The sequence below is a fragment of the Ischnura elegans genome, chromosome 9 (assembly GCF_921293095.1).
Source record: "Ischnura elegans chromosome 9, ioIscEleg1.1, whole genome shotgun sequence".
NCBI lineage: Eukaryota > Metazoa > Arthropoda > Insecta > Odonata > Coenagrionidae > Ischnura > Ischnura elegans.
Genome location: NC_060254.1, coordinates 3,581,990 through 3,604,245, shown reverse-complemented (window position 1 = coordinate 3,604,245; position 22,256 = coordinate 3,581,990). Strand labels below are relative to the sequence as shown.

The following is a 22,256-nucleotide window of genomic DNA, read 5'->3' as shown; positions in this document are numbered from 1 at the left end:
ATGGTATTATCCAAAGTCCAAAATCTAACTCTTTAAATATTTAAAATAATTATTAATAATACAAGTTCAGCATACATTGCAGACAACATCCACTGTAACAAATAGAAATTTGAGTTTAAATATCAAAGCTGTATCGAGGACATGTAAGGCAAAGTTCTGACTCTTATCGGTAGACTTAATTCAGCCAATACAAACTCGGATCTCCCCCAAATAAGAAATGATATTTTAAATACGAATCGTAGGTAACAATTTTTATGGAAAGTACGGAAGAGTATTGCAAAAGAAATCCAGCTATCTAAGCAAAACGTGGAGGCCAAGAAACGAGGTTTCCGACAAAAAAACAGGGATGGGAGGGCAAATGGATTTTTCCACCTAAAACCGGTCTCTATCAATCTATTAGCGAGGTCTCATGGTCAGTCACCGTGATTGGCTCGCGTCATCTAGGGATGAGAGGCGTGAAAGTTGAGGCCAGCCGCACCGATTTTCCTGCCGCTCCTCAACGGCGCAAGACTCATGGATCGCTTCGCCACTTTTCACCCAAATTTCAGAGGGGCACACGCCCCCAGTATGCAATTTGAAACGAAAACGGCTAAATTCGATGGTCAGACGATTCTCAAATATTCCAATGAAAGCAGAAAAGGAATTCGGTTAAATACGCATTAATACTGAAACTACATTTAAGGAAAAATAAATTGTGTGAGAGGTAAAATTCCAACCAAAGCAATTGAAAATGAATCGATAGGAAATTAATTCCTCGCAGCTATCTTAAATTACACTTGATTACAATGCTTATACAGTTTTCAATTGATTGCGACTACAAAAATTCTGATCGTTAAAATAAAAACATCGATCGCAAAGCTGATAATTTGATCAAATCGCCGATACCGATTTGGCCGAGATTTAGTCGCATGATTCTATCAAATTATTATCATTATATATCCAATATTTTTTTCTCAGTGACCCTTAATAACCCCCGAGGTCAGCGGTAGCAGAGCATTCCACCGACTTCGGAAAAAAACTTGATCACAAGAGCGCAAGCTTTTTAGCCACAATCGGATCGGGGAGAGGTTGGATATAAATGCAAGGAAATCTTCGATAGGGACAGAAGGTCTCTAAACCAGACACACAAAGGATCCTGCATCTGAATTCAGTGGCGCCGACATGGAGGGGGGCCTGAGGAGGTCCGAGCCCCCTCAAAAATTCGTTATGGAAAAGATGTGTCAGGCTTGTAGATTTTCCCCGGAGTGTCGAGTCATCAAGAGTCGAGTTTTCAGGTTTCTAATTTTGATCTTATCACTCTTCTAAAATGCTAAAGAAAACTTTAAAACTCACTATTTATAAAATTTCCCGGGGAAAAACCCCAAGCATGGGCCCCCAAATATTATTTATAAGTCGGCACCCCTGTCTGAATTCACGTACAATGAAAACTCATTCCATCTTTTGCTTTCCACCCTCTTCCCATTCAGAGACAAAATACAGAGTAGAAGCGGGCGATAAAAAAATAACAGGCATCTCCCAGAATAAAAATCGGAACTAGTATTTGAATAACCGATTTTTAATCTTATCTTTGCATTTAATAAGACTTGGAGCTCAATTTTTAATCGTGAGTGACCGATTTGAGCCCGATCGGTCACCGGCGACACATGATGTATAATTTTCACAGTGGAAGCACATGTTTAATATAGATAAAACAAGTAATTTGTCTGAAAATGACTCTATTTTGGGTGATGACCTTGACTGACCTTCGCCACATCACTAATGAAGAAAGATGATAATTGTTCGTCGTATTTCATTTTGTATTTAGTAAAATCACTAGTGAGTATTAATTGAAAGAAAATAATGCAACTATCGCTACTTAATTAATAATTACCTCCCCGTACCACTACAGTGCCGGCAGTTATACTTTATTTCGCATTTCTGGATTGAGATACATATATACAACTTACATCCATATCACGCAAGTAAAGCCGTAAAAAATTTTACAACCGCATTATAAATCTGCCTATTCTATAGTAATTTTGCGGTACTGAATTGCAATTAATTGAATGCAATTAACGCCACATGAACGTCAAAGGAAGTTTTGTATATAACACACCCGCTATCTATGTAAGTTAATGCAATAAATCTGCTTAGAATCTAGGCAATATAAAGATTTAGTTTAACTTACATTTTCAATTTTTTTATAAGGACAATTATTTTTATTTTTTTTTTTTTTTTATTTTAAAGAAATATAACCACATACAGCATATGCCATTTTATAGTGGCCAGGTAACAATACATAAATTAGAGGACGAAGACGCAATATAACATGTAGAAAACAATAATTACATTTACAAAAACAAAAGGACAACAAGAAACTGCAGTGACAGACTACTTCGGTGACAGATAGGATAGGGAAAGGCTTATGAAGGATTTCAATGGAAGTGCAAAGGGGTCGATGTGTGGAGGGAGTGAGTTCAACACAGAAGTAATGCGGTAGAAAAACGAACGTTTAGTGAGTGAAAGTCTCGGAATGGGCATGTGGATTAGGGGATGAGAATGGGTAGGGCGGGGTGGAACTTTAAAATTGATAAAAGAGAGCAATGCTGGGCAGTCGATGGTGGAATTGAGAATCTTATAAATAAGTTTTAAATCAGCTGTGAGTCTATGGGTAGTGAGATTAGGGATGAAGAGGGAGGAGAGAATAGCATGAGTGGACATGTTGCGTAAATGCGGTATTCTATTTTTTACTATATTGGCAAAGAAATTGCTTACACAGTCCAGGGATGAGAGGTTGGTTTGTGAAGAGATAGACCAAATGGGACAAGAGTAGGTAAGAATTGGAAGAATGATAGATGAAAAAAAAGTTCGAAGTGCCTGGGGGTCTTTAATTTTAGTGAAACGGAACAGGAGTCCTAAGAGGGACATTGCTTTAGACTTGATGGATTGTATGTGTGGAGAAAAATTTAATTTATCATCAGTGATAATGCCTAGGTCCTTAGATGTTGATACACGTTTCAGCGAGTGATTAAAAATACTGTAGTCAAATTGATGAGTTATCTTCTTTAGGGAAATGGACATCACACTACATTTATCTGGGTTTAATGCAAGATTCCAGACATTACACCAATTCGATGTCTGACGTAAGGCATCTTGTAGGTCTTGGCAATCAGATGGTTTTTGAATTACTCTAGAAAATCTAGTAGCCTCCTCTTGCTATCGTCCTTTGTTCATGTTAACTCAGTCATTATGTTTGACGAAGAAAATATTACCTTTCCCAAGTTACTAGGTCAATGAAACTTATCTAAAACATATAGATCAAATTACTGTTTATTATTCTCAAATTATCATCATATTTATCTTTGAGATGGCGGAATTCATTTTCCGTCAGCAATATTCGTTCCCGCCATCACAAGTTTTGTCATATTTGCGCAGACGAACAACGGTGCAGGATGTGTTCCCATCTGATTGGCGCAGATGACGTCACAGCTGCGATTGGAACACGCTCTGAGCTAAACAGTTCGACCCTTATCCGCTGACGTGCGGTCTGAGAGATCGCTGCGTTTCTAAAATTATGAATATTTTCAAAATTGCTATTATTATAATAAGGACTCTTGAAATCACTCTTAAAATTTAACGTTCCTATTGTTTATTTCTGAAAATTCGCAACTTAATTTTAGTAGCGGTCCGTGAGACCTCACGTCACAAAATTGGAAAAACCGATAAACGTATTGCTCCGGTGGAAATAATTCAAACAGTTTTTCTAAAATTCTTGGTGACTTTTAGAGAATAATAATAATTATTTATATGTATGGAAGCATTTTTAGTTGCATAACGTGTATAATTAAGTGCGATTAAGTTTGATTAAAAAAAGTACGATAATAATAACAACTCAAGTATTTTTTATATCAGTTTTTTTTTTATCCTGTTTCAAATAACAATTTTTACTGAAAAAGTTGGTTCGTATTGGGAATGCATAATATTAAATATAAGTTTTATAATAGTTGAGAAGTCAAAGAAACATTAAACTCAGCAATAGAAAAGACTTCGCAACGTTTTATGAATTTTTGTTTTATTGCGGTCTCCCAGACCGCACGTCACTGGTGGTGTAACAAGAATTGCACGTCACTGATTAAGGGTTAAAACAGATGAGCGTAGATAGGCGATTGGAAAGCACCCTTAATTGTAAGAGGAAGTAGAAAGATGAGTGGATCGTACTCACCGGTCCATTTCCCACATCTTGCTGGTGGATCGCGGCAGATTTCCCAGCAGCTCCACCCTCTTCAGCTTCTGGATCTGCCTGGGCAGAAGGCCGTCCCTCGGAAGCGACCGTTGATCCATTTCTGTTTTCACGCACGAATCTATCCCTCTTTGCGGTGAACAACTACTGTTCGATGTGTTCCCGGTGAGTCCTCTCTCGTGGCTTCAAGCCTCGACCAGGCGAGATGACTGCTCAGGAGGCACTGCGGAGGAAGCAAAAGGAAGCGGTCAAGTCTGGAAGGAGAGCAACAAACGCAGCGTCATTGACCACGCCCCACGTGACAGCACAGGTTGCCGGGAAACGAGAAATGATCAGTGGGAAATGGTGGTGTGGTCATCCTTCAACGGATGAATTTGCATTCAAAAACATATATTGTAGGTTGTATTTTAAGCGAAGCATCGCGTTTTACAATATTGAAGTCCAGGAAAACTCCTAAAAATAATTCCATTTAGTGTGGGAGGTAACTATACCAAGATTCAAATGTGATTTTTTTATAAAAAGGAATTTTAGTACACGGAAAAAGAAACGACCGTAGATTTAACACACCTATCATCAACAAGGTCACATTTCATTGAAATCATTGTCCGGAAAAAATGATGTATGAATACTAAGTACGAAATAAGATCTTGGGAAGGCTTCCGCGATGAGTATTAATTGCTATCGAGGTTTCCGGATTTCCACCGCGTCATCAGGAATAAAAAACGGAAAACACTGAAGTAGTACGATGATGAAGTTTATTTTCCCATTCCTCGATTCCAGAAACGAAAACTTGAAACCTAAACCTGCGCTGTAATGTGAAGCAATGTATTGTAAAGGTCATTTTGGAGATCTGCGAACAAATCCATTCCAATACAGCCCTCAATTTTGAAAAAAGGATTATCCACGGAAAATAACAGACCATTTTTTACAAGCAGTTGATGTATGGAAGAAAGTAAATGGCAAGTACTGTTCTGAATAACATTAGGATACGTATAAAGCTGTTCTCAACTCACACGCATATACTTACAAATTAACGATCAAAAAGTGTTTGCGGTTAAATAGGAAATACTATAGCAGAAGACTATAGAGATAAAGGAAAGTGTAATATGAATCATCATGCAATGGCCAGTCTCCATTACAAAATGCTCATTGAACAGACTATTAGTTCACTTGAAAACATTTGGTGAAAGTGAATAACCAATTAGGATTGTAAAACCTAAGGGGTGGAGATGGGAGGTGAATTGATCAAAGCATTGGAAAGATAGACGGTGAAAAAGTAACTAAATAATTAAAAGTGATGAAATTGGCTGACTAAAAAAAACTAGGTAAAATTTAACCGATAATCCCAAAGAAATAAGACATCCAATACTGACATTTTGACTAGTGAGAGGATGGAAATATCAGAGATTGTCAGGTATCAGAGAAACTAAAATTTCATAAAAGATGATGTTGGTCGGCGGATAAAAGGTTAATAACAAATAATTATGGACTTATTAATTTTTCAATTTCTCCTTCCAGACTTTTTTAAGGCTCAAATTATATTTCCTCTTTCTTACCACATTTACAATATGCGGCTGCTATTCGGAAAAAGCTGTTCGCAAAATCATCGCCTATAATTTCATCACTTGGATTCATTGGTAAGAAAGGCGGATTATGGCACGCCAGCGATGGTATTACCAAGGGGCCGACAGAACTGCGATATATCGTATAGAAAACCTCTTTCGATTCGATTTTTCCGGAGCCCCAGTGGTCCAACGGCCTACCCAACATAGAGGCGCTGGTGTAGCCTGTTTTTCTGAGCAGTAATGAACTGGGGGCTGCCATATTGAATCTCGATGTAAACAAACGTGATATTGAGGCTTATTGATAGTCATTAGTGTTAACTGCAGACTTTTTTTTATTGCTTACAGTGTCCCTTACGATTTTGGAATGTGCTCGATGAAGGATACGAGTCTCAATGATCTTGGTTATTGCTAAATTGCGTGGGTATGAAATGTATTTGGTGATGAAAATGTGAGTAATTCTGTTTCCTTCATTATTCCATTTTGATTTCAGCCTGTGATTAGCTAACCTTTTCTCATGTTTTCAAAATTTTATGGTGTCTTGTATTCCTTATATTTCAATATGTTTTTCATTGTACTAGCAGTTTTTCTAGTGTTCAAACTACTCGTTAATCGCTAGTGCTATGCTTTCGTTTGTTTAATGATAATCATTTTGTTGGTTATGTATGTAATTTGCTATTTCAACTCTGTCCTTTCAACTGTTTAATTGTCATTAATTGGGCATTATTCATTAAGTGTTCTACGATGTTTACATTTCTTAAAACTTTAATCTCTTTCATTTTGAAGTAAGAACTTAATTTCTACTACATTGGTATAAAATATTCTTCACTTTTCTCGTTTTCTACTTTTGGAATACTTTCTTTCGTATAAGTGATGGATATTAACTTATAAGAACCTTTCATTTTAAGACTCCTCTGCCAAGATATGTTGTATATCTTAATGGGTACTCATCATGAACAACTTCCTACGAAATAATGTCCTCCTTTCATAATTAAATAATTATCTTCCATGAAATGATATCCAAACTTGCATGCTTATTTCTAGTGAAGTATTGTTATGGTCTATGGTTTCAGGATTAGCATCATTTTCCCTGTACCAGAGCTATTGCAAGATACATCTACCTCAAGGAAAATTGGGTCACCCTCTTTGTCTGTGGAGTGTGGAGTGTTTACTTAAGTAATGGAATCTTTCTCCTATTACGCAAAGGCTGCTCGTCTCATGTTGTCATTGATATTTGTTGCTTGTGCATCTCATGTGCTTGTAGAATGGTTAATTTCCTCAGATTTCATCTCTAGTATGTCATATTGAAATTGTTATTGTTGTATTTCTTTTGCCAGTTATTGTATCAATAAATACTAATGTCCACTGAAGTAAGTTTCCGAGATCATTATTCTTACCAACCACCAGATCGCCAGTTGACTTTGTACATTAATCTTGTATTATGGTTACTGCTTCAGTAACCTGGGGAAGTTCTTCAGGAAGATTTTCCTACATTCGCTGCTTTTAAGTTTCTCGCAATTGCAGTATCATTATTAGGCCTGAATAGCACGCTCTATCGTGACGCGTAAAAAAATTGAAACACGCGCCGAGATGTGCATTCAAACTTCGCGGCAGCATTGGACCACTGGCATAGATGGCGCTGATGTATCAAAACCTATACGCATTATCCTTATGGGTATGTCGCCCCCTTGGTATTACTCTTCGGCAAAAAAGTGAAACACGTTAGGGAAGTCTACACGGCCATTCATTCATTCCAGGTGCATTCATCTCTGTCGAGAAACCCATGAGAGAGGGAAAAGCCGAGGAGATATGTTTACACGGGTGTCCGAATGTGCCGCGGGCGATTTTATCCGTTATGTCTTCACAAAACGACCTGTCCCATTTTCTTGGCAAAAAAATGTTCACCCTCTCCGCAAGCTTCTCAAATGGGCTCTCCCCCCGCTCTAGTGGTGAAAGGGCGCCCAAACGCATCAGAACCATCGTCATAATCATTGGGAGCATATTTAGAAGCCTACTTTTAGCCACTCCTCGTAGGAAATGCCGTACTTCTCTATCAGCCAAATTCCGTTATACGTCTAGTAGCGGACACAAAAAAACTCGAGGGGGTGGGCGCAAAAGATATCTTGAACTACCTTTACTTTTATCGCAATAAAAAATTAATAAAGTCGCGTGCTAAGTTTAAGAAAGTTTTATTTGAACTTATTATACACGCATATAAGACAATACCATCTTACTGTATAAGAAAATTACAATTGTGTTTCTGCAATGTTCGGCAATGGGAGCGGCCCCGCAAAGGGGGGTCGCGCGTCCCCTGTGCCCGACATCTGTGTACCTACGTCTCATTCGAACAGGGGAAGAAGGAAATTCGCGAATTAAATCCGCGCCTTTATCAGTTTCATTTATTAATTTAGGAATGTGTGATTTGATAACTTTCTAAATCTTACAGTATATAACCACCACCTAAAATATTAGGCATTTTTATTCCCGTCCTCATATTACCAATGTAATTTTGACACATTGTTACCTATAATTAACCTTCAATATACGATTTATAGTGCAAACATTTGTCGTTATTCTTCACTGTCTTCGGGGCTTATGCTAGTATAGCTGCGGTTCACGTGAATCCGAATTGGCTGGTTTGGTTCATTGGTGTCATTTTTGCCATTTTAAACAAATTCTCGAATTTAAGCCACATTCAGATTATAAGCCACACCCCTATTATGAGGCCCCAAAATCATAAAAAAAAGGTGCGGCTTCCATTTGAGGAGATGCGGTCACGTGTTGTTCTCGCAAAAGCTTACGACTTCCAGATGCGCAAAAAAGGAGAATCGAAATATGTAGGGGGCGGGAGATCGGGTGACGGAAAGGAACGGACACGAATATTACAAAACAGTCTCCTCAACTCGGTCCCTAAATGGTTCGTCACCAACCGCGCATTTGAATGGGTTTACAAAAATCGCCACTTGCGACGCTGATAGACAAATTGATACGAATTTCACGGGGAAATAAGGTATAATCAGTAGCTTTGACCGAAATTTATATGCATAATGATCTGATCTATCAAATTCATGAATTTTCAATGCTATTCCTCGCAAATTACAAACGTTAGACACCAAAATATTGTAAAAAAAATTGGATCGCATCGCACTGATTACCGCGCTGCGGACATTTTTGAAACCACCAACTTAATATTCACATCAACTTCATGTAAATTTTGCAAAGGTAGAACTTTTCCTCCGGTTCATTTAAAATTAATTTCTCAAAGTTGGCCCAATATAAACAAAAGGCATATTATCATTTGGATGAAATTCAGAAATAAAATTTTAGAGCTTACTTGTGCGGAATCAAACGTAAATTTCACTAGGATTAATAAATTATTCGTAAAAACAAACCTTGATAAAATATAATTGAAGTATGGCTAAAATTAACAAAAAATAACTTTCAATTCGAAATTAGAGAGTAAAAAAAACCTGCGGCTTTCAAAAGGACTTCAAAAATAGGCATGACCTCCAAAGGATGTAAGCCAATATTGGCTGACAATACTGATTAGTTATTTCAATTTTGAAGCGAACAGCGGTTAATTCTAAATTAGTACACTTGCCATCTTTCCTCTTCGCTTATATATTCAGTACATACATGATACCATTTATTTTTTCCATAAAAAAACAAAACTATCGGGGAGGGTGACAAATTGCGCGCATTATTGAGTTAAAACATGTGGTATAGAGGAACTGGGTTAAGAGTAAAGTATTTTCTCCATGATATGAATTTCTGTTCACCTACTATAAGACCAGAACGTGTATGCCTGTCTCGTGGATATCGAAAAAGCATTCGATACAGAAGACTGGGAAAAGTTAATGGATATTTTCAATAAAATAGTCGTAAATTGGAGGAATGGACGACCACTCGTAATCTGCATACTGCGAAAGTGAGGGTAGCGAACGGAAAATCAGGATTATGGTAACATATCACTCTGATAAAGGACAATTTAGTAGTCCCCCACTGTAGACTATCAAAGAGTATGAAATCTTTCAATGTATTAAAGCTAAAGTATTTTAATATGTCACCAAATGAGGTCAGGCTTGTCAGCCTACAAAGATTTAAAACGATTATTTACCATTGGCTTTAGTCAAGAGCATTTTACTCATTGGAGGAATTTGTTCTTAGTGACACCTCTGTAATCAAATTTTAATTACTTGTTCATGTGTTATTTATTCTTCCTGACGATGACCATTACAGTGTATTTCTGTTTATAAGTCTAATAAATATTATTATCATATAAAGCAAGTCTGCGGTGCGGGTCTGTCATTGGGACCAGTTTCCTCCTTTTTAACGTGTTAAAGGGGGATTATGCGTGAGAGAGAAAGGAAAAAAGCAAGTAAAACACATTTACTTAGATTTTTTACTCCATAAATAATTATTCTCGTTATACCGGTGATAGCAGCTGAAACAGTTTTACTCACCCAGTCAATGAACCCGAATTTTGGTGTGGATAGGTGAGGGTAGAGCTCATCCTAGACTCAGTCAGAGGCGTGTGAATACAACGCATTCATCTACATCTACATAAAACCTTGCCAGCCACCTCTAGGGTCCGGTAACTCCACCTAGGATTTGAAACAACGTTTCAAACCCTAGGTGAAGTTACCGGACACCTGATTTCAATGAAACATGCAACCTTTCAATCAGCAGCCAAGCGATAAACAGTTAAACGCAATAAATAATTAGTAAAAGCAGAGAAACTAAGTCAATATGCAAAGCTGAGGTCAACCGAATTCTCGCGCGATAAAAAAAGAGAGCGAATAATTGAGCAGTCGACCGTATTCCCCGCTGAGATATTTACAGTGAAGAGGGGGGTCTCTGTTCGATTGGGACTTTCGCTCGGTCCCTCACCCGAACCTTCAACGTCAATTACCAAAAATACTGTCGGAGCGCATTTACGTACGTTCGATTGAATAAACAAAATGGAGTAGGAGCTTCCCTAACTCCATCCGGACAAACATAAAGTGAGTTCGATCTCCCAAATTCGCTATTCAATCACGAATTCTACGAATGGATGGGAGAATCAATAATTGTAGCAAAAGAAATCATCCTAACTCACTCTAAACCACACAACATGACAGATAAATAAAGTTTTTGATAAAGTTAATCACATAATGACTTCGCTCAAGCCAGCAACAGAGGCAAAAATAAAAAAATCAAATTTGAACATCATTATTATTAAGGTATTCTACCGGTTAATGCAAGTTTTCACCAAGCATTTGCGAATTATTCCGCCAGTTTCACTCCCGACATAAACATTTTTCTCCAGTTCACAATAAAGCCCCTTACATTTAATTTTTTCCATGAATCCTATTCTCTTCCTCCCTCACGGTCCCATTCTTCCTCCCAATCCCATTCTTCCCGCTATCACGATTTCCAACATGCCCTCTCCGCTCCGTAGGTACTCGCTCCACACAAACCCTACGTCTCCGCCGTTAGATATCTCACCTACAGAAGCTCTCCTCACCCAATTTCGTCGTTCCTCTGACTCTCCGCCTACTTCACCGAACAAATCAGTTCTGGTTTCAATAAAATTTTCATCCCTCATAAGACTCAAAAATCAATTTTAAACTACACCAAAAATCTAAGAGCAGAACATAAAATAGCAGAACATAAGCATTATTATATGAATTCGTCCATGACACCGGTGGTGTGCAATAACTCCCGTGAAATTTTAGCTGCGTTTTATTCACATTGTCACAGTGAAATTTCATAAAATGAAGACAGAAACCACAGACGCAATGGAATGAATGAACTTATCGGGAAGAAATCAGAATTTCATACTTTCGGAAAGTGGATAGCTTACATTAAAATTTTATAAGCCGTGTTCTTACTGTGGTAAGACATTTATCCCAAACAAACAGAAGATTCAAACGCCAAAGATACGTTTTCTCACGGTCACGCCGAAGGTCGTGCCGTCGCTAAACATCTAATTACTGCACCGCGGTCCTCCGTTTTTTTCCTTTAAGACTCACGGATGCATTCTTTACGTAAGCTGCTTGCCAGAGAAACGCCGCAACCGAGGCCACCGATCTCTGAACACACTTCCTTGTCTTTCCCAACAGAAACACGAATGAAACCAACTATAGCTGACTCATATATAATTTCATATGGAACATATGGCAATAAAAATACGGCAAGGAATAAAGTGAAACTCGTAATATAGAAACTGTGAACTAGACTATCAACTACTAAACAATCAATTTTCAAATAGAGGTCATAAATGAACATTTCTTAGTTTCACCGAATATAGTACGATCTACAATGTTTGACAAGTAACTCCTAAAACGGTTATGACAATATGACATGCAAGAAGTAGGTACCTACATATATTTTTCGGTTAAATGTTAACAGTCGCTAAATGCCTTGTTTCCATAGTAAACATTATTGTTCGACATGTATAAATGAAACTTCCTTCGCGTCCGCGAGACTACTAGGTATTTGAGAATATTATCTCGAGGAAGGACAAACCGGAGAAAGAAATAGTTCCAACCAACCACGCATTTCCTAAGTGCACCAAAAGAGTTAAATTTAAAAAAAAATAGCGGCGGTGATACGTCGAAGCTCAAAATTAATGGCTTCCGCCGAAAAAATTGTTATTTGTCACATTTAAAACCAATTTAGGGCTAAACTAAGGAATGCATATAGAGGGAGATGAAAAAATTCCCCGCCCAGCATCCAGAAACTGAGGGGGCGTGTGTGGTCCACATCATTCAGACCACGTTCCCATCCGAAATACGATCCATAACAGATTCGAGTGCTTCGGCTTTCCATTCATGAGGCTAGTTAGTGCATGGAGGATTTTTCAGTCACGAAGCACTGTTTTAAATCCAATGCTTATTGGGAAAAGCCGAAGGCCGCAGGAAAAGCATTTGTACGGCATCGAGTAGAGGCTTAGCATAGCATCCCATGATGTGTCGTCATTATCGACCCGCGTGGACCCAGCGGGAGGTAAACACGCGAATTTCAAGGCCGACGGAAATACACTCTGGCACCGAGTACCAACGCGCATCCTCCTCGAGTGAGCGGACAGAGACGGAGAGCCAGCCTTCAGCAGATCATCGAATGAAAAGGCCAATCAAACGGATACCTTTGATAGAACACCGCCAAATACTCGTAATATCCCTTAAAAACAAGTCAACCTTCACTAATTTAAATAAATTATTATTGCTCTAGTGGCTCCAATGTTTTATTTTATTCTATTTATGCTCACTCAAAAATGATTCTTATCCGTGTTATTCAAATTTCGGTCAACATATCGTGTAACACGGATCCATCGCCCGTGTCTGCTAAAAACGTGAATGAAGCACAGGAAAATAATGGATAGGTTCGCTGATTAATAAAATAATTATGCATTTATGAAAATTCCTCGTGCAGCCATCCCAATTTATTATGCTTCCAGCGAGGATTAAGTCATTGTCTGTCCTACATAATTTGCCTGTTCTAAGTAGGTTTTAAAAATTACATTACTTGCACGTAGTCTGTCCCTCGAATATAAAACCTTTGTGGCAGTATTTTTCCATAATTAAAGTCCAGTATAATTGGCAATTATTTAGAATGAATATAATTCATTTTCTATTGCTAATTAACTAGTAAATTATGAATGTTCTATACATAGGCTAAAGTTAAAAACGGTACACAATATGAACCAAGAAAATTTAAATACGTCAACGTAAGTTTAAAAAGAGTAATTCATAACAAAAAAAAACCCGTCGAGAAAAGTCAATGCACCCTCTTATGCATACCATAAAATAAGTACACCCTACGTAAACAGACACGACAATAATTGGCGAACGAAAATACCAAAAGCGTCGCAAAGCACGTCATTAAAAAAATATTAATTCTATCATTAAAGAAAGTGATTTTAATTCAGACGGATACTCCGAATCACTGTCCAAACTCTAGTTATTTTAAATGTGAGTGCTACCTAATGAAACATTGAGGTCATATTTAATGACGGCCTGAGAGCCACGCACCAACTCACACTACACCTCGACTGCTAAGGACAAGCAGCGGAAAAAAAACGGCAAAACAGCGAAGAGGTCGTGGACTCGAAGCCGATGGAGAGGACAGTGGTTTCAACAGAATATGAAATCCGGGAGATTTTTGGTTAAACGTAGGATTAAGATACGTTAAAATGTATATGCTGCTTGACCATACTTCCGTTTATGCTGTACAAATTAGGTGTGTTATTATTATAAAAGTTTTATAACGATTAAGATAGGTTTGCTTGGCGTATTTTAGATGTGTCAACTCATTAAAATTCAAAATATGTTTTTTATTTTCAACATCCAACATCTTGTTAAGCCAAGAGAATGTACTAATTAAACTCCGAAAGCCTTCAAATAGTTCAGAATGTAGATGTTATGACCTACTCTCAACAGAAAAAGCTTCCTTCGCCGTTAAAAGTTTTTAATGGGTACATACCGTTGGCACATTGGAAATAATAAAAACAACACAAAGATAGGCACTGAAAAAGAACGTTTTTAACTGATGACTACTTTTCAATATTAAAAATAAACGCTTGAGGGAAATGCCAATTCCTTTCCATCTTAAAAATAAACAAATAAAACATTTTCTTCAGAATAACGGGGTAATTGAGGTAAGTAGTTAGTTTTTGGAAGGAGACCGGCGCAATACGGGAAAAAATAGTTTTTGAAGTGCATAATGACGTTCAATGCGATTTTTTAGAAGACCTTAAGCTTCCGATTTTCAAGAAATAAAGGGAAAACTGTTTGAGCATAAAATCCGCCATTATTCCTCCCGCAAAAATTGTAAACTATGTTCACACAGGATGTGCGGTCAGTGTGACAACCGGAAATATCTCATGAAAAATGTATCAATCACATCCAGGTTATACCACTAGCCACAGAAGACTGAACTGAGACTTCAACATCACTCCACCACCACTGTCGGAGCACAAAAAAGTGAATCAGTGCTAGGAAAACAAAATTCAATTTACCCATTACTAGCTCCAATCCATCAGCAAAGCAGCAGGTGAAAAAAAACACTTCTGGATTGCTTCACTATGATGGTATTCACTGTGGATACACGTAAACAACCACCCGCGATCAAGAGGATCGAGGGTTCCTCAGGCAATGTCGTGCGCGATAACCCGCGTTCCTCTCATCGGAAACACGCTCCGCCACTCAACGGCTTCGCGGCTCGCCGCAACCGGCTTCCAACGGCGCACTTGCTCCAACCCGACCGCAGGGCTAAGAGAACGACAACCAAGACTTCGCGAGCACAACTGGCCGAGAGAAGCTCTCAGCCAAAACGAGGCACAAAAACCGGGGCGGTGGGATCTGATGCCTCGCCAAGCGATTCTACGACAACAAACAGACGAAGGAATCAAGTGGCAGGGGGAGCGTGTTACTACGGCGACTGCTCTAACCGCCACCGTCGAGTGAGTGAATGGCTGACCGCTCCGTGGGATTCCAGCGATTCCAGACACTTGTTTCGATCTCTCGCAGTCCAAGGCCCCTCCCCTCACTTCCCCTCTCTCCTCCCACCCTTCCCCCACAAACTTTCTCACCATGGCAACGTCAGGAGAGAAGCGTCGGTCGGTACCGCTGCGGACATCCGTCTTGACGCAGCAGTCCCTCGAACGAAAAGCTCACACAATTCATTCTTCCTCAGAAGATGTTACCTCACACGTATTTCACTTGTTTCCAGGAGTTCCGCAAGGTTTTTACCTCACGCCTATCCTGTTTTTCGAATGCATCAATGATATTCGCCTCGGTATCTCCTCTAGTCCGCATTTGATGCATGTATGTAACGATGCGATGGTATTCATGTATGTACTTACCAGGAGCGGATGAAGGTCGTAGTTTCTGGAGGGGAGGGGCGATAATTATTTTCCGCGACCCCTTGATGGTATGCAATACCTCTACGCTACAACAAGTTTTCGGTGTGAAATGCGCAGACACTTGGCTTTCGGATAGTCATCAATTACTTTTGAAGATAGTTTGTTAAGCTGGTGAAATAAAAAAATTCCTTTCAAAGACGCCTCGAGGATGTCTATTCAATTATTTTAGAAATTACAGCGGGGTCGCCGCCCTCCCATCATCCTTCTTATCACATCCCCCCCCCCCCCACCCCTACTCACTTAATCACAACCCTGGATTTTTTTCTGTCGTCTTAATTTTTTCCGACTTTTAGTTTTTATGATACGTTTTCTATTAAAATATAATTATTTTTTTCACATAGAAATGGAGTTATAACTCACTTCTACTACCTTAAAAGACCAACACCTGTCAGAACAATAAATATTATTATTATTATTAAAATGACGGATTAAGCGTTTCTAATTTATTTACAACGGTGACGCGTGTTTTATTCAGGAAATCACCTGATTGTAATACGTTTTACCATTTTGATGTTTTAGTTAGCCCATTGATGCATTTTACAGTCTTCATTAAATTTTGAACGGTAATAAGCGGCAAATCTGCCATACCGAGTGGCTTATGGAAGGGCAGGGGCAGGTGAAGTACATGACAGACAGCCGTCTTTTGACATTGAGATGACCGCTGTTCATTTTAAATTTTTATTGGGAAATGATTTTTTTTCAATTATTCAGTTGTGTTGAAAAATAAAGAAAAAGGTAACATCTAATGAAGTTATCATTAAAAATTTAAACATAAACGAAGAAATATTTCAAATAATCACTTCCCGTCAAAATCCCTTCTACGCAGCCATATAACGCCGGTCCTTCCAGTTTTAATCAAGGAAAAACAGAATATGACAATCAGAATATGATAAAGGAATCAAACACAGGGACATGGCTGCGACAATGCTACTCTCGTCTCCTCTCTGCTCATTGTATGTACCCATTGCCCGTGTACTCGCACTGCGACATGCAATGTTACTCTTCAAGCCAGGGGCGCAGCTAGGAATCAAGGCTGGGGGGGGGGGGGTTTAGGCGCAACTAATACTTTGAGGTGTGTAGGGGTATTGCATACCCACCCGGGTAAATTTTAAGATTTATGATTCAAAATGACTAGTTTTACCGCTTTATGAGAGATATTTGACAAATCCTAACACTATTCTATTAGTAATACTCATCCATTAAGTAAAATGGATTAAACTCAAAAATTTCTCTGAGCTCTGGGGGGGGGGGGGGGTTTATCCCCCAAAACCCACCCCCTCGCTGCGCCACTGCTTCAAGCATAATATTGTGTATTGGCATAAATTTAAATATAAAATACGAGAGTAGGACGCCTATTTGGGAAAGAGAAGAGAGTGAACCCCAAAATGAGTACGTGCAAACGCCGCGTGATGATGATGTTCAAATTGAGTTGAGATTGAGTGAGGACGGCAGGAGGAGTGATATATGCATTGCGAGGATCCCACCACACGGCAGGGGGACGACAATTATGAATGTCTGCTGAAAATTAGAGATAGGAGATAGCGCTCAAAACTCCATGTCCCTAAAGATCCTTCAATGCAGTGATTTAGCGACAAGCAATCATTCATTTCGCCCAAGAAGATGTTGCCTCGCATGTATTTATGTTTCTTGTATTTCTCTAGGCTATCATCCATCAAACCTATTTAATCATATTTATAAACGATATATCTGCATTACTTCCTCTAATCTACATCTGATGTGCACTTTTGCCAACCAATGTGTGGTTTCAAATCCTTTTCATTTGGAGCTTATATGCTGGAAATAGAATTATCAATTAACTTAACGATACCTACCTGAAGAAAAACTTGAATTGCTTGGAAGCAACATCAATAAAAATGTCATGTTAACAGAGTCGAAAGGGCCCTAAAAAAAATTCCTCAGAACTGCAAACTGCTATGCTGGCTTCTCCACACTGTGATCATACTGAGATAATGGAAATATTACATTCAATTCAACACAGCGTACATTGTCATCTACCTAGGTGACCAGTAGCTATTTTGATAAAACATATTTTTGGTCTTCGTTATAGAGGTTTGATGTACTGATGGAGTTCAAGGACAGGAGTGACCGCAAAGGTGAAAAATGGTGAAATCAAAGAAAGATGAAGGTTTGGAGGAGTAATGCTGGAACAAGACTCAGGCCACATTTACATCGATTATGATAATTTATGAAATAGCCTGAAAATCCTCAACATTTGTGCCGTCAAACACGAAAAAAAAACCGGCATTGCCCGTTAAAACCCATAAGTTACAATTTTTTTCATAGAAAACTAAATTTTTACGCATTCTCTCGGAGTTTGAGCAAAGAAAGTAGGGTAGGACATAAAAGTATCGCATACGAAAGCATGAGCGATGCAGCGGTCTACTCCGAATACGCCGCCGCCGCCAGTAACCGATACAGAAAAACTCAAGGGGGCGCAAAATATATTTCCAGCTGCCCATACTTTCATCGTAATGAAAAAAATAATCAAGTTGCATGCAAAATTTAAGTTTCATTTAAACTGATAACACGCATATACAAGACAATGCTATCTTATCATATAAAAACGTTATAATTGTGGTTCTGCAATATTCGGCAGTGAGGGCAGCCCCGCAAGCCCTGACGAAAAGGTATTCGGAGCCCGCGTCGTCGACTGTTATAGTATTTGACTGCTACGCATAAATCAAGCTGAGACTCCCAGTCTATGGCATTAGAACGATTTACCGACTTAACAAACGATATACGTGATAGCGCCTCCTGTCGGCAGATTTCTGAATTGCTGGCCTCGACAGCTCTGTTAACGAAACTACTCGACGTTCGTAATGGTACCCGAAGCACTCGAATCGAGTACCATCTTATTGAATCGACTATTCGAGTAGGTACTCGCACATCTTTAGTGACCCCTGCTGAATTTTTCGCCCGTTATGTCGACTACCCGCGATACATCTGCTGAGAAGACCACAACTCCAGAGTGAAACTCTCTATCCTCTGAAACTCCATTTTTCGATATATGTACGTAGTTACATTTCATGCTGCTTGTCAATGACCAACAATGAATTAAATTTTCAGCATCATGCAAAATATATACAGCTAATTCGATGGAATGCGTGGTTTTCCGAGTCGTGGGAATTGGAAACAAAATATCAGTAAATGCAACCCGCATACCACCAAAGCTCCCCCAAAGAAAATTTCTTGCACAGTACTATGCAATAAGAAATTCATGATACAGCCAAATAGTAATGGTAATCTGGAGCTTCAGAAAGGATGGATAATGGAGAAAATGGACAATAAAAAAGATGAATTTCATACGAACAACATCTTCCTCATAAAGATGCTTCTTAAAAGAACTTATACCGATTGATTAAGAGGAGAGAGGATGGCCACAGAATGCTTTTATGCACCACTGAAACTCCACAGAAACAAGACCACTGAGAAAGAAGTTGAGAATGAAATAAATAGTTTGTGAGGGTACTTTGTGGAATTGCGACATGATTGATTAAAAATTAAACTTAGTTTAATTCCACATGCTATTTATTAAAAGACTCAACTGTTTTTTTACCCTTTCAGGTCATTATCAAGAGGGGAATCTGATTATGAATTTACTAATAATGAAATGTGGAGAAATAATGAAATGAAATATGGAGCCCTTCCACCACGTAAAAGCTTCAAGTTTCGATTTAACTGATTATGAATATTGTCCGGCCAATAAGAATCAAAATGGCATTGCGGAGCCACAGATTCCTTGGTTATGTAAATATACACAGCGTGGCCACTTAATAATCAAACTGAAATTCCCCTAATTTGCAGACTATTTTGGCATTATTCCTGACTATTTGATAACACACAGTTCAGAATTAAAGCAAATAAGTAAGGAAACAATTCATCAGATGCTGCATATGGACACTGGCACCGACTCCATGGGGCCCAAGCCCCCTCAAAAATTTCGTTACGGTTGTGAGGAAAAAATGTGTCAGGCTTGTCGATTTTCCTTGGGGTGTCCAGATATCAAGATTCGAGTTATCAGGGTTCTAATGTTGATCATGTGAATCTTCTAAAATGCTCAAAAAACTTAAAACTCTCTACATATAAAATTTCCCGGGGAAAATCCCCGGTTTGGTCCCCCCCAATATATTTTGTAAGTCCGCAACCCTGCATATGGAGTATGTTTCTCTATGGAAGCGAGGCTTGGACGTTGGGATCAGCAGAGAAGTCAGGAGTGGGAGCATTCGAAATGTGGTGCTACCGAAGAATGATGAAGATAAAATGGATCGACCGAGTAAGTACTAAGAAGAGTGGGAGAAAAGAGAAGCCCACTAAAAAACCTTGAGCAGAAGATGGAACAACTAAGTCGCCACATCATTTGGCATAATGGACTGATGAAGAAAATTGTTGACAGTGCACATGCAGGACAGGCTATTATTTATTAACACTTTGCGTGCCATGGACGTAATATTACGTCCTGCTAATCCTTCTGAGGATTGTCATGGACGTAATATTACGTCTTTCCATTTAATTGGCTTTGTATGCGTGAAGCCATAATATTTCGCTCGTGGTACTTTTCCAGTTTACTGCTTAGGGGTTGTTTTTTCAAAAATCAACTGCTCGATGGAAATATCTAACGATTTGATCGTTGGATTATTCTTCCTCGTAGAATAATCCCCCAAGGTCGTTAGAATATTAATTGCATATTGCTTGGTTTCGCTTATAGTAGGACCTGCCCGCCTTGTGACGGTGCAGGACTCCTCGTCCCGTCCTTCCTTCCCCGTCCTTTCCCTGAGGCGTCGTCGGGCTCTAATCGCGGCGATGCCTCTATCCTTTGTTCCTATCTGTCCTCCCCCTCTCGAGAGGCTCGGGCGTATAAGTCTCAGACTTGGTTCCCGGTCCTCGAGAGCGTATCCTTGCGGGGATCCGCCCTGGACCCCCGAACACATTGCTCGATGGAAATGAGTTCACTTTATGTCTTGAGGATGAAAAGTCCTCTATAGCTACCGGCAACCTCATCTTAGGCCACTTAGTGTGAAAATTCTTTGGGCCAATGGACCGTTCGTTGAGGGTGCATTGACCCTTTTTGTCATCCAGGATTTACATATAATGCTTTGCTTGGAACAATGTTTTTTTATGATTTCCATGCTTTAAATAGTTCAAATTGAGCGTATTAAAAAAATTACTATGCATGTTATGGCAGTACATCATATGTTGCAACTTTTTGATTTTTCAAAAACAGTAGGTTTTCATTGTTAAAATATATATTAAAAAAATAGGAATGAATGTTATTCAACTCATTCATAAAGAAGAGCGAAGTCCATTTTTATTGAAATGCACATCTATATAAATATATTTTTGATGCTAATGTTTTAAAAAATATACGAATATAGTAAAAATGGGTGGATTTTTCAGTAGGGCTTTAAATTTTGTAGCCGGCACTCAAAGTATTACGGATGTTTAGGAGAAGAATTTCGCCACTGTGAAAAGGGTAGAAAGGGTAGGAAAGTAAAGTCAAACAGGATGGAAAATGGAATGCATCAAACCAAACTTACGATTATTGACTTACACTGATGATTTGATGACATGCATTTTAACAAATATTTGTACAGAAGATAAAAAAATATGAATAAGTGCAGTTAAATGATAGCCTCTAAACAAATAAAACCGAATCACCAGAAAAAAATTAATTTCAACATCTTCATGCTAGTTATTCAGAATCACCTATATGGCATGCTGGAGATGGGATGTCCAAGTATCAAAAATATTACTACAATTTGTTAGAGGCCCCCATGACTGATTTTTTTTTTGTTGTTTTCTCAGACATACCATGATTTTCGAGCAAAATGATATTCCCCAACTTTCCTAATTTTCGAGAAAAGGGTACACCATAAAATTACGAGGCCACCCTAGTTTCCTGTTTATCATTGAACTGTGGGAATTTCCTTCTTTCCTGAGAGAAATACAAATAAGCACAACATCACGTGAAATACTGCAATCCTAAGAGCTGGTGAGTGAACACATAATGCACCATTTCAGTCATAAGCTCAACCCAAAATTTTTAACACTGGGTCAAACATATCTCTTCAATATTTACTTACTTATTACTAAACAAAGAAATTCCTCTAATATTTGTAAAAAGATCAGGCCCTCCATACTGACTAAATCTTCAATTCGTTAGTATGAGAAACAAAGTAAAAGTATACTACGCAGCATAACTCTTTGTGGGTGATGGGGGAGGCTTACGTAAGTAAGGAGGGCTGAAAAGTGTACAGGCACAGATTAAGGTCATTGTTTTGGGGATTGGAGTGGTCCTTTACTTTCTGTTGCATCTTGGCGGTATGCTATACCTCTCAGAGATAATGCCTCTGAGATCTAATATGCATAGATATAGGGGATTTCAGATATCCAACAATTACTTTTTAACAATCTGTTAAGGTACTGAAATGAAAACTTTCATTGAAAAGCCACCATACATATTACCATCTTTTCAATTTTTCCAGATATTAAAAGGGTATAGGCCACACCTTGGCCATCCCACAACTGCAATTGTGAAGGGTGCCTTTCA

General features: G+C 38.7%; 1 protein-coding gene across 1 annotated transcript in view; it reads right to left on the bottom strand.

The window, feature by feature from the left end:
- The window catches only part of LOC124165205 (cytosolic phospholipase A2-like), a 106,253-nt gene extending 91,009 nt beyond the window's left edge, over positions 1 to 15,244 (bottom strand). The window contains exons 1-2 of the mRNA XM_046542483.1: positions 14,783 to 15,244; positions 4,202 to 4,442 (exon numbers count right to left, since the gene is read on the bottom strand). Of these exons, the coding sequence (XP_046398439.1) occupies positions 4,202 to 4,320 (119 nt within the window). The 5' untranslated portion in view covers positions 4,321 to 4,442; positions 14,783 to 15,244. The remainder of the gene's footprint in view (positions 1 to 4,201; positions 4,443 to 14,782) is intronic.
- Positions 15,245 to 22,256: the final 7,012 nt, after the last annotated feature.